The following is a 14,160-nucleotide window of genomic DNA, read 5'->3' on the forward strand; positions in this document are numbered from 1 at the left end:
TGGCCCCTGATTTGAAATTTTAAGTTGGAGAGAAGATTGAAATGATTTAACACATGCTCGCGAAAGGTGAGAGGACGAAATGGAGAGGGAAATGGGTCCGGCGCTGCTCGCCAGGGGAAATTGAGAGAAGTCAGGGGAACTAAGGTGGTTATTTTGTGTAGTAGGTAGCAATCTATGATGCCGGAATAGTATGACACCGGAAGGACATTGACTAATTGAGTAATAATCAGATTTCAGAAGCCCCGGTGAAATGTGATAAATACCAATTGATTATTAGACCAAGTCAACGTTTGTGCTAGACGAAGCTCCATGTTACAAGTCACCTCACTAGCACGTGCCCCTTATGGGCATCTCTGGAAAGAAGATAAGATGGCGGGAAGAGAGTGAACGTTTATAACGGAATAAAAGACCTCTCAGAAACTAAGTTACTGAGACACTAGAAACATGTCTCAGCTGTCTAACCTCTATCTCTTTGCTTACAATTCTCTTCAGGCTTTCGGATGGTGCTCTCTCCTTCTCTCTCATTTCTCTTTTTTTTTCACGTTCTTTTCTTTCTCACATTATTCGTGTGCTTTGGCAGGGTAATTTCTCTCTTTAGGGTTTTGAGCAGCTTCGCCTCAACCAAGTCCTTTCAAGGAGCATACGCTTCTGCCGGAGATCTTGTTTGTGAGTTTTGATGGATACCGTCAACACTTAGATTCATATAAAGAAAGTAATTTGTTTTCATTGTTTCTTTCCTGTTTTTAAGGTTTGCTGCAAACTGTTTCGTTCCTAGAAGTTCTACATGGTGCCATTGGTATGATATATAGGGTTTAATTTTTTATTTAAATTTCACTTCCTTATTTCTCAAATTAAATGGATTAAAACGAAAAGGAAAGATAAGTTATCTAACTGGAATTGGTTTGATTTTCTTTGTTGAATTTGAGGTCTTGTTCCCAGTGGGGTGCTGCTTCCTCTGATGCAATGGGGAGGGAGGACTCATTTCCTGTTGGCAATTGTTAGTCAAATTGTTGAGATATCTATTGTTCTAAACTCAAATGCTATAGCTTAGATACTTCTTAAAGTATATATATGGGTTCCCAATGAATCGCGGTTCATTTTTTTTTTCCTCTGTAGGTTCAGGATCTCCCATCAGTTTTCATTACGTTTCTAGCATGGAGTCTAGGTGAGGTATGTTGACCATGTTTCCTCAATTCTTTTTCTGCCTTTCCTATCATCCATGAATCATATAGTTTGTTGCCCAAGGTTTCTCAGAAGTGCTGTCTCAGATCAAATTATCTGTTTATAAAATGTCATATGTGATTCATGATGGCAGAAATGCATATGTTGAGGTGGATGAGTAGAAGAATTAGAAAGGATAGGGTAAGAAATGAAGTCATTTGAAGGAACCTATGAGTAGCTCCAATGGGTGAAAAAATGAGAGAAAGTAGGCTTAGAAGATTTTGTCACGTGCATTGAAGACCTTCTGCAGCACCTGTAAGTAGAAGTGATCTGTTGCAAGTTAAAGGGGCTGCAGACCAAAAAGGACATGGTTGAAGTAATAAAAAATGATTTAAGCACTTATAATTTAATGATGGATATGACACTAAACAGAATGGAATGGTGAAACATGATTCATGTAGCTGATCCCATATAGTTGAGATAAGGCTTAGATGATGATGATGATGAGATTTACTTCTGCAATACTTTGGTGCTGTAATGCAATTATTCTAGAACTGAGCCCTAGTTCCAGAAAAGATTCTTAGGAACTCTACTGTGATATTAGGACTATTTTCTCCTATATTATTCACTTCTTTGTGTTTTTGGTGATATTGTCAAATGTGGTTGTTATTAACAAGTCAATCACTTAACTTCCATAAATAAGTGAACTGTTTCACTTTTCAATTTCCTCTTGCTGAGTTCCCCATTATCCCTTGGTTTCATCAATTTTCTCCTTTTCCTGTACTTGGAATTTTTCCCTAAGGCTGTGTTTTGATTGCAGGAATGGATTTAGAATTGGATTCCGTTCCACCTCAATTCCATAGATTGAATTGATTAGTGCCCCTATGTGCATGTGTTCCCAAGTGGTTTGGAATATTTCATTCTGCAAAACCACAAAACTCCCAGGTCAAAAGTCTGTATTTTGTTAAATTCTTCTCCACTATGGAAACAGATCCAAAAGGTCATAGACTCATGGAATTGGACCCCTCAACTTCACTTCCAATTCCAATGTTTCCATGAAGCAAGACATTGTAAAATATTCATCAACTTGATATCTAATTTCTAAATCCTACACCCTAAGCCAATCCTTATTCTTGTTAGACTCTTCCAACTTCAAATAATCATCATACTTTCTTCCCCCTTGCTAACCAAACCCTAATTTTTATCACTTATTGTAACTTCTTTCATATCAGTCCTACATTAGATCATATTTGTCAAGCCATGAAAGTTTCAACTCATCACATCTTTTTGCCTCAGAAACTACTCCTTTTAAATTGCTCATGTGACAGTTTATGGTATTTTAATTCTTGCTTCACAAATCCGTTTGCATGAAAGGATGACTGAGATTTTCCTAGCCTTAATGGTGAGCATTGTTTAGAAAACCAGACTGGACCGGTCGGTTGGGCCGGTTAAACCGTGACTCAATACTCTAGCTGGTTTGGTCATATATTGCAAAGCATGATTAATGAATAACCAGCCAAACAGGAAAACCAGTGAACTGGTTCCGGTTTTATGACATCGCCTGGGTCATAACATGAATAGAAACTTTAAAATGTTGATGACAAGACTTGAACCCAAGACCTCTTATATGTATTGTCTTGTTACCATTAACCCATTTCTTTCTTTGCATTTATTTGTAACTTTAATACACGTATTTTAAAGAAAATGTGAGTTAAGAGACTTGAACCCTAGTCAATTATTTTTAAGAACTTAGAAAAAACCATCTATCAACAACATGCAAGTGTAGTAATACTTGTAGTATTTATATGACCTATAAAATATATATGTATATGTCATGTCATTATGGTTTGACCTTTGGTTTGACCTTGGTTGAACCTCTGCCCATGAGCCTCTTTTCCGGTTCTATGCTCGATCTGGTTCTCTGGACATTGACGATGAGTCACTATTGTTCCTCTAGAGATGCTTTGAGTTTGTCTCAACTTATTACATTACCTTTTATAGTATAAAATAGAAATGATATATGTCTGTCTCCTTTTGACTGATACAGATAATCAGGTACTCACATTATGCTTTGAATTGTGTGGGAATTTGTCCATCTTGGGCTATCCACATTAGGTATGACATAGTTACACTAAAATTAGAAACCAACAGTATCCATACAACACCTACAACAGTAAAAAGTGCATCTCCAAGCAAAAGCTAATCGCCTTTTCTTCTTTTCATAAGGTACACTGCATTCATTGTGTTGTATCCTGTTGGTGTGGCTCTTGGAGAAAGTACTATTCACTCTCATTCAGCTCTTTTCTGTTTCCCAGTTATCAGATGAATTTGTTTTATCTTATTTGTTTGTATTTATAGCGAATTTGTCTGGGAAGTTCCGTTGACTGCTTGTTTCCATGAAGTGTGTTATGTATGATGCACTTCCATTTATAAAGAAAGACAACCTCTATGCGGACTTCTTTTCCAGCTTCCACTTTAGCTATTATTCTTTTGTCAAGGTATGCAAAACAACAAATTTTTGTCTCTGAAAAAACGTGTGTTATACTTTGGATGATGGTAGCCATCCTCCTCAGCCCTCTCCTGAACCAAAGTTTTAAAAGGATAAGGGCATAGTTGAGGCACAATGGCCTCAAAATTATATATAACAAGAATACATAGATGCACTGGAACATAACAGACAATTTTAACACTTGCATATACAAATTAAATAAACATGTAGACACAAATTAGAAACTAATTCATGGAAACATGGAAACACATTGAATAAACATGTGTAGTTGAAGACACATAAATCGATATAATAGTGATACAAATTGTACAAATATTTAGCACTAGGCATAAATCCTTTATGCTTTTCTTTAATAATTTTTACATTTATTTATTTATTCTTTTTACTTCATGGGGCTACACAATTGGGGATAGCCTGCCCCCTATACCCATACCACCACAGTGGGATTTGATTCAAGTCTTTGCTACAACCTGTGAGAGAACTTACCAACCGAGCCGCCATCAGTGGGTGATATAAATTCTTTTTGTTGTCATTTAGTTTTATTTCATCATTAGTGACTAAAATATTCCTCCAAATACATGCTAAGCTTTAAAATAAATACAAAAAAAAAGACATTTTTTCTTCCATTAAAAATGTCTAAGGTTGCTAACTTTTGAGACTTATGCCTTTTGTAGCCTCACGCCTTGAGGCATGAGGTATATGCCTCATCAGACTGGGGCCCTCACCTCAACTCAAACCTGGTCTGCTATTATGTGCCTTGCCTCGAGGCATACAACTCATGCCTCATGGCTTAATCTTTTTAAAATCGATTCAAATTACATGTACAGGGATGTAGAACCTGGTATTTGTTTCTACAGAATGGTTCGGAACTTAGCTTGATCTTACAATTCTGAACATCTGGCTGTCAGGCCAATCTTTGGAACATTTTCCATATTCTTATTTATTATCTAAACCAGAATATGGTCTATCAGATGGTGACAATCATGTAGTCCACTTTATGTTTGCTTCAGATCTCTCTTGGGTGGAAGCTTATCAAGGGAAGCATTCTAGATCTATGGTGCATAGTCACCTTGGGTGCAATACTTCTATATGATAATAGGGTTTTTATCCTACTTAGAGATGCCACTGTGGTTCTCATGTATTCTTAGTGTTTTTTCTTTTATTATGTTTCTGGGTCTCATTATTTTCTTTTTATTTGAGCCAGGTTCTGCTTGCATGCTACCCATTTCTGTGGTTGAAACTGTACTTGCATTTGTTTAAGCAACGGCGATCAAAACTGGGGAAACTCCATAGGAAGAAGAAAAATTGAAGGTTTGGACAGAGGTTCTTTCGGTTGTACATGTTGATTAACTGTCAATGACTCAATGGTGGCCAAACTTATGAAACCTGTTAAATAGTTAGATTGAATATTTGTGGCCCTATTATGATCATATTGTTCTCATTTGTGTTCCTTCTTAGTTGATCTTGAGTTGAACCTTGTAAAGACAGTTTCATTTTACAGAGGTTTGGCTTGGGAAGGGCTCAAGCATTTCCCTGCTTCATGAACAATGCATGATGCACATGGAAAACAATATTGATGTCCCACAACCAGGATAATGTGGCTTCTGGTATATATGTATTTGACAGGTGGTTTCCTGGGCTGACCTGAACCAGAGTCATCACTGTTGTGGGCTGGATGGTTGGATGTATGTTATGGACGCCTTCCTCAGGAAGACGTACCATCGCCGCCGGCAGCAACAGGCACCTGACCCACCGCCAGCAGCAGCAATGATTCAGTGATACTCATCCTATCCAGTTCGGCAACAACAGCCTTATCTAGATTAGATTAGCTCATTTGCTTGTTCTTATCTTATTGTTCTTATCTCTTATCTTATCTTGTTAGTAGCTTATCAGATTAGGATTAGCTTATCCTTAGCAAGATAGCACTGGAAGTCTCCCTATTCAGCAAGGAGACTCCCTTGATTAGGACTCTTGTAATCTCCTATTTAAGGAGGCCCCATTATTGAATGAGATATCGAATATTCAGTTTAAGAAGTGAGTAGGAGAGTTGGTGATCTCTTGAACAAATCACCAGAGGCGCCAAGATAGGTTCATCAAGAGCAGGAAGGAACAAGGGAAAACAGGAGGTTTTCCCCGTGGACCGACCCGTGACGAGATCCTATTCCCGGGACCTCAACAATGTAGCTGGACGCTGGATACCTGCCTGAAGTTGTGGGCCTTTGGCCTCATCAATCCCACCCCCTTTTGGAGGCACCTTGTCTTCAAGGTTGAAATGAGGGGACTGTGCTGCACCTTAGAGAAATCTTTCCATGTAGCATCTTCAGGAGGCAGGTTCTTCCAAGAGATGAGAGCTTGCTTGATAATCTTGTTAGCTTGCTTGATCCATCTGAGGTCCAACACTTCCTTTGGTTTCTACCTGTAATGCTCCTTCTGTAAATTCAGGCAGTAAGGGTGATGTCTTCAGAGCTGGGGCGGGGCTTGGCTTAAGTAAGGATACATGGATGCAATAGAAGCTCTCTGGGTTGCAGGGGCCTCATACTCGAAGTACCTTTCTGGTCTGTAGAGATATGATAGGTTGTATTATAGTTATACCAATACTCTGCCCAGAGTAACCAAGCTGTCCACTGTTTAGGTCATTCACCAATGAAGCATCAAAGATATGTCTCTAAGAACCTATTAACAACTTCAGATTGACTGTCTGTCTGGGGGTGATAGCTTGTAGAATGCAGCATCTTAACTCCATGGGTCTTTAAGAACTCTTCCCAGAACCTGCTCATAAGCAGGGGATCCCTGTCAGTAAGGATTGAGCTAGAAGTCCCATGCAGCCTGGCCACTTCCTAGATGTTGGCTCTAGCAACAGAAACTGCTGTATACAGATGTGGGAAGGCGATGGAATGCGCATATTTGCTTAGACGTTCAACTATGATAAGAACCAGAGACCTCCCTTCTGACCCGGGTAGACCTGTGATAAAATCTATAGTCACATCCTCCCAGACTCTCTCTGGAATTGGTAGAGGTTGAAGAAAACCCACCTGTGACTAAGGGCTATACTTCTGTTGTCGGCAAGTGGAGCACTTGTTAACATAAGCCAGCGGTCTTCTTCATTCCCTTCCAGTAGTAGTTGGCAGCTATGCACCTATATGTTCTGGGAACTCCAGAGTATCACCCTGCAGCTGAGTCATGAAATAAATTCAGTAGCCCTTCAAGGTGAGTCAACTTACTGGGGATCACCATTCAAGAGGGTTTTGTATACCTGACACCAAATAGTTAGGATTAAGTCTGAGTTTAATTGAGATTAATGTAGTTACAGAAGTTGTTGTAGAAATAGGATTAGTCTTCATTTCACTCTCCCTTTAACCTTGGGATTCAAGGTGCATTATTGATTGTGTAATTTGAATAGGATAAGTAAGAATTACACAACAACCAGGATAGTACCATTCATTTTGAGCCCAAGCTATTGAAACTTAAGCAGAGCAATACCATAATATATTGTCATCAGCTCCTTTATGCAGTTCCAAATGGTGAATCCAATGGTCTAGGATGCTACATTGCTTGGCTTATAGTTGTGCTACTCTTTGAATTGCTACAATGATCTTGATTTTTGTTACTAGTTGGTGGAGTGTTGCTACTGCAAGTCCAGCCATTACTAACTATTAATAATCTTGCTTCTCATTGCATGTGTAACTATCTGACTAAAATTATACTACTACTGGTTTGGTGCAAGCTCAATTTCATGGCAAATTCCAGTCTCTGTGGCATGGCATCACCTTCTTAATGGCCATGTAACCCTTTTTCATGCATCATGTACTTTAATGTTTTTTGTTTCCATTAAATTATCTTTGTCAATGCAAACATGCCATTTTACATTTAGGAGATTTTTCTTTTTGCTTGGTAACTTGAAATTTTTATTGATCTGTGATAAAAGAGGTAAGTCAGATTTTATTTAGTTCTTCCGTGTAACTGATCCTGAATAGATAGCTAGGATATCCATTATGTAGGTGCCACTTCTTTCCTTTTAAGTAATCTACACGCTTGTCCATTTCTTCAAGTTAAGGGGGTTTTAACTTTTAGGTGTGTGGGTTGGTTATACAGCTACCACCCTTCACTTCTATAAAATTCCTCCGGCCCACACCTCTTAATGTTTCCTGAGGTATCCAAGTAAGAAGAGACTAGAGAAAAGGAAAGAGAGAAAAACCATGAGAAGAGAACAAAGAAAAGAAAGAGGAAGAATAAAGAAAAATACCCACATGGCTTGGGAGGTTCTCTGGAAAACAATAATTCTTTTTTTCCAGTCCAGAATTACAGGTAGGAAGTTCTCTTCCATCATCTTGCTTTCTCCTTTCATTCTCCCCTACGTGTAAATTCATCTCCCTCCCCCCCCCCTCCTCCCTCTCTCCTTTTGTGAAGCAGAGAGAAAATGCCATCTACAGCCACGTCATTCAACTTGTCTAAGTATGGTCCTTTACAAAATGTCAAATTTTTGGAAGATGTAGAGGGAATAAACCATCAACAACCTTGTTATTTAACTTGACTGACTAGAGTTCCTTATGGCAATTCAAAGTTGAAGAAATGTGTAGGAGGATTATGCTATTGACAGCCTAGTTATTTAACCCAGCCGATTATAATCCCTTATGAAGTGTAAATCTCTCTATTTTTCATGAGATTCTTTGAGGGATATCATAAAGAAAAGACACCAAAATTTTCATTAGAATTTTGTAATGATGGAGTTCTGTTCCATAGTATGTTTTATTTATTTCTTCAATTAAATCAAAGTATTATCCTTGCCTTTTATTTCGTGATGATTCAATCAATGGGAGTTTGATTGATTAAAACCTTGCAAACATTTGATGGTTGAATTTCTATTTTGCGCACATGCGGCCCATGCAAAGAGTTGGCCGCGTCGTGTCAGCATGCAGGCCGTGCTTCCCTTCCCCCAGGATAAGTTGGGGAGTCGGCCCGGCCCGCTGCCCGAGCAAGTTGTAGGCCGTGCTGTAGGCCCAAAATGGCCAGATATTTTTTATTTTATTTTTATATTTTGATTTTTTTGTTAAGTAAAAATAAAATACTTAACTTTCCTTTATGAACAAATTGAAAAAATAAAAATTCTAACAAAGAAATGAAAAAAATACTTAACAAAATACAAAATGCCAAATGGACAACGAATTGGAAAAAATAGGAATTTTATTTCATTTAAATTTGAAACTTGAACAATACATTTGTCAAAAAATACTTAACAAAATGGAATAAAATATAAAAAATATAATACAATTACAAATTGAAAATAAAAATTTATATTGTTGGGAAAAAAATAACAAATGATTTAAATAAAATTGAATAACAAAATTTACAATAATTTTAAAAATTGCCACAAAATTATTGAGTATACAAAAAATATATATATTGGATTCATCATTTTTCTTCAAGTTCCACTTCTATCTCCATCTTAATTTTGATCATCTGCTACAGGTGAATCATTAGGTGTAGTGTCATGCCTTCCTTTGTCTTATAATCTATCTTTAGCATCTAGCCCATCTTTGAGGTAGATGCACATTTTCATACTTTCACCATTTATGCAGCTTCTCGTCATTTAGCACCTTAGTACCTACATTAAAATAAGACTCTTATGGAATTGTAGACATTGGAAGGGTTAGTAGATCACGTGCCATGGTAGCAAGGACTAGATAATTTTTTTCATGTCCATTTCACCAGGCTAAAATGTCAAAATCATTCATTTCTTCCGAGTTGAAGGAATCACTTAAATTAGAAAAATTTGCTTGTAAGTAAAAATTAAGTTCAATAAATGAACTTTGTTGATGAGGTGGCATCAGATTTCTTCCACCTATTTTTTAAAGACCAAACTTTATCATTTGCACTACCGGAACTAGTTGTTGCAGAAGTGGAAGTTGCACTTGTACAAGTTGTAGATTTTTTATGCCCTACCATATGCGATTATAAATTATGCATTTTTCTTTTTGATTTCCACTTTCAATATTCATATTTTCGCAATATGATTCAAGTAAAATATCTACACCACCTTTCTAATCTTAGGATCTAATATTACAGTTAAACAATATTTTTTAAAATTTATTTTCCATTATTTCAACAATGCTTTTAAATTATGGATTTTTTCTATATTTTGCAAAACATTCACTAATCATGAATAATTGATTAACCAAAAGACAACTAGTTGGGTAATAAACACCCGAAAATTCCTTAGTTGCATCATAAAAATTGTATAAAAAAATCTCTTATACTAAATTGTCATTTCCCAATCTTCCTCAAGTATAATAGCATGTGGCATTTTTGAATTATAAAAATTAGTAAGAATTTGTTTGTAGGGAATACAAATTTCTAACATAAAATAGGTAGAATTCCATCTATGTTGAACATCTAACTAAATGTTTAGATTTGAAAGCATAATTATGACATAAATATTTAAATTATTGTTTTCTTGCTCTAAAACTTTTAATATATATATAATACAATTTCTAATTTTAGAAATATGATGAAAATTAATATTTAAAGCATCTTGAATACATAAATTTAAGATGTGACATGCATATCTAATATGGAATAATTTACCATTATTATAAGAATTGAAATTTTAAAATGTTTATTGTTGAATCATTATTGTTGGCATTATCAAAACTAATAGAAAAAAAATTATTATCAATTCTTTAACCATGTCAAGTATTTAAAATTCTTACATCAATAGCCGAGCCAATATGTGACCATTCAAACCTAGTAAGACTTAAAGTTCTTTTTTGTAAAAGTAAGTTTTCATCGATAAAATGACCGATAATACAAATATCACTTATACTAAAATTAGAAATCCAAATATTAGAAGTAATTGCAACTCTATAATTAAATTTTGTTTATATGAATAAAAAATTTTCAAAACATTTACTCTAATAGTATTTTTAGAAACTTTTTCAAATTGAGTATTTGCATAATTATGTAAAACTTTTTCAAGTTTACCATCCTCAGCTAATAAAAATGGTTGTTTAGCATGCACAATATATTTTGCAAATTATTGTTTCATTTTTTCTTGTGAATATTTAAAATACCAAACCCCCCTTCCCAATTTGTGTTTGGGATTTTTCTTTCCCTTCTTGTTTCTCATGGGTGAGCAAATGTTTGACCAAGTGGCTAGTACCACCCTTGCTATAATAGCTAAAGTCATTCTTACGTTTTTGCAAACGACCCTTTCTCCCTTCTCCTCAACCTCCTCTATTTTAAATAATTCTCAAATCAGGCTAGTCAATTTAGTTTTTTTCTTTTTCCTACCCCCAATAGTAGTACCAATAGTAGGGGTGGAATTCTAACAATTTCAGTAGCATCTATATCAATGCTAATGCTATCATATTGTGATTGAATATCGTCAACATTCAGTTCAAAATCTCAACTTGATTTTAATGATCGAAGCCTCCAACCATCTCAAATTGCTAACTTGAGATACTTGATCAAGCTTTCTTATTGAAACTTGAAAAAAGTCGAGACTTGAGAATTTAAGAGTAGAGAGAGAGAGTATTGAGAGTATGAGAAAAGAATTGTTGAATTGGTGTGTGAGAATGGTGGAGAGTTGGGCTATTTATTCCTATAAAAATAATTTAATTGCCCAAAATACTCTAAAAATTAGTTGCTTTTTAGTCATTGAGATGGATATTTTGGTCATTATAAAGACATTTTACTTTACCCAAAATACCCTCAAACTAACTTATATGGCTATTGGGGGCATTTTTGTCATTTTATTCTCCCCTCAAAGCCAAAATACATAAATACCCCCACTATTTTTGTAAAAAACCCTCCCAAAAAGTTGGAACTAGCCGTTAGGGACCTTGGGCAGGCCATGTTCGGCCTGTTGTGGGTGGCACAGCATGCATAGTCGTGCCTTGCTGTGTCAGCCCATAGACCTAAAACCCCTAGTCCAGCATGACCCACACGATCATGTTGTGCCTAAAAGGTTGGAATGGCCTACGTGCCATCATGTCGGGCCGTGGGTGACACGACCTGATTTGCAACAGTATGCATAGCTTAAAAAATGATAGCCCAATGCACAAGGTTCCTGCTAATACGGGGTATGGGGGTGGAAGGGGGAAGGATGTACACAACTTTACACCCTTACCCTTGCAAATTGCAATTTCTATCCGCTTCCAATCATGATGTTCTTCTGTTTGGTGAAACTTGATCACTCCTTTCCTCACCATTCCATTGTTAAATTATTAGCGCTTAAATTGTTTATATTAATGTATTTCTTAAAAGGATAAACTATAGATTTGTAGTGTTTAGAGAACTGGACTGGACAGCCATTTTGATCGAAAAATCATGAACAAGCCACTGGCCGGTTCAATTAAGCCCTAAAAACTGAGCGGTGTTAAAGACCAACCGACTGGTCTAATTGGAGACCCAGTGGATCAGTTCCAGTTTCATAAAACCAGCTTTTTTTTTTTAATTTGTATCTAAACTTTTAAAGGCTATGACTTTGTGTTTGGTTGTCTGACTGGGGGACTTTCTTCGTCTCAAATATTAATTTTTACTGTTTTTAGTTTCAAATTTTTAAATATATATATATATATATATATATATATATATATAATTATAAATATTATACAACATATATTATATATAGGATGATGACGTATGAACAGATTCACCCGTTCGACCTGGCTGGTTGAAGTGGTGAGGAAAAAAACGGTTCTACCTACCCCCTCCTTATCTTAAGACCGGTAAATTGCCGTTCCGGTATTGATATTTGAATACTTAAGAATTTTAGCCACGCATTACTGCGCTTCATTCTTTGATAGTTGATATATACCACCTCTAATTTGCTCTATTCACGTTCACGAGGCATGGAAAGAGAATCAATTCGTGTATGGTCATGTTGAGTTTGCGTCGGATTAAGGTCCGACCCGTACCAAATCCAGCCTGTTGACATCCCATCCTAAAGGTGTGGATTTGGTCCAATCCTGTTCAGTCCAATGTAAGTTCACTTATAAACGGACTGGACTGGGTTTAGTCCAAATCCAATACAAATAAAATCCAATCCAATCCATTAAAATGTAAATGGACTGGATTGAATTCATAAAATATCAAAAATTATATAAAAACACTTTTAACATTGAAAAAATACTTTTATAAAAATATTTTCATAAAAGTGTTTTTACAAAAACACTTTATTGAAAGTATTTAAGAAAAGTGTTTTTGTAAAAGTATTTTTATAAAAGCATTTTGTAAAAGCACTTTATTGAAAGTACTTAAGAAAAATGCTTTTATAAAAGCATTTTTATAAAAGTACTTTTTGTAGAATTGTTTTTGTAAAACTATTTTTATAAAAGCACTTTCCTTAAGTACCTTTGTAAGAGTACTTCCATAAAATCACTTATAAAAGCACTTTTCTTAAGTACCTTTATAAAAGCATTTTTCATAAAAGTGATTTTATGCTGTTTTCAGTTTTGATTTAGGTATATTTTAAACCAATAAAAATGTGAACCAATTTATTTTGGATTGACCCAATCTAATAATTATAACGGACTGTGCAAATCCAATTTAATAAGATTTAGATCTAATCAGATCTAAACCAAAACCGATCGATTGACACCCCATTGCTAGCGGGGTATCGCTTGTTTGGTACATATGCCAAGACTCCCGGCTGGAAGCACAATAAGACTGATTGATATCCTCATACTAACAGCTCTGTGCGCTGAAGAGACAAGTTCAGATTCGAACCACGGCAGCATTAGTGGATTATTGTGCCTCAATTCTACAAATCGACAAGTCACGTCTTCTTGTCATTTTTTTTCTTTTTTCTTTGTGGATATTCTACATGATTTGTTTGTTTCTGTTCTAGATTAATTAATTGTCTCTGCACTTCTATAATTCCAATTTCCAACAAATCCTTTCCTAATACTAATAAAGTATGCTTACTTTAACACCAGAGTTAACGAATAACGGAATAAGTTTAACTCTTTTGGAGGCAGTAATAACGAATAATTAAGCAGTTGTATGAATTATGAAACTTGCTTAAGTTACTTTCTTTCATCTCTTTCAAATAGTAATTTGGAAAACGTTCTCTGCTGTTACAGTCTCTTTCCGCCATTAGACTTAGACCACCACCACAGTGAAGGACGGATTTTACCCCAAAGTTCTGCCTCTTTCAGAATTAATGGTCCAATATAATTTCAAAAGAAAAAAAAAATCAATTGCCCTATGACAATGATGACTATACAACGAATACGAACTTTAGTAAATTCCCAGGAAAAGTCCTAAAAAGGCTCAGACGAGCAATTCGGATGAAGCAAATAAACTAGGTGTTTCTCATAATGGGTAAGCTGCCTAACTACCTTATGAGAGACATTACTCCCATCTTCTTCTAATCAACACTTGCAGAAAAGATTTGGATTACGAGCTCTCCACAGCCAGAAACTTTGGACCCGCACCAATGTCCAAATCACTAGTCCGCCCGTGCTGTTATCCTACCTAGTTATACCAGC

At 35.8% G+C, this 14,160-nt stretch overlaps 1 protein-coding gene across 1 annotated transcript; it reads left to right on the forward strand.

Moving 5' to 3' along the window:
• Positions 1–326: 326 nt before the first annotated feature.
• LOC148868172 (Protein-tyrosine phosphatase-like, PTPLA) lies at positions 327–5,153 on the forward strand. The gene is made up of 9 exons (XM_088969855.1): positions 327–503; positions 581–666; positions 749–796; positions 927–997; positions 1,117–1,170; positions 3,209–3,276; positions 3,388–3,443; positions 3,568–3,659; positions 4,875–5,153. Exons 1-9 carry the CDS (start codon positions 445–447, stop codon positions 4,977–4,979), a joined length of 639 nt encoding a protein of 212 aa, XP_088825981.1. The 5' UTR covers positions 327–444; the 3' UTR covers positions 4,980–5,153.
• Positions 5,154–14,160: the final 9,007 nt, after the last annotated feature.

Source organism: Nelumbo lutea, chromosome 2, assembly GCF_056320005.1.
Source record: "Nelumbo lutea isolate HS-2025 chromosome 2, American lotus-T2T, whole genome shotgun sequence".
Classification (NCBI taxonomy): Eukaryota; Viridiplantae; Streptophyta; class Magnoliopsida; order Proteales; family Nelumbonaceae; genus Nelumbo; species Nelumbo lutea.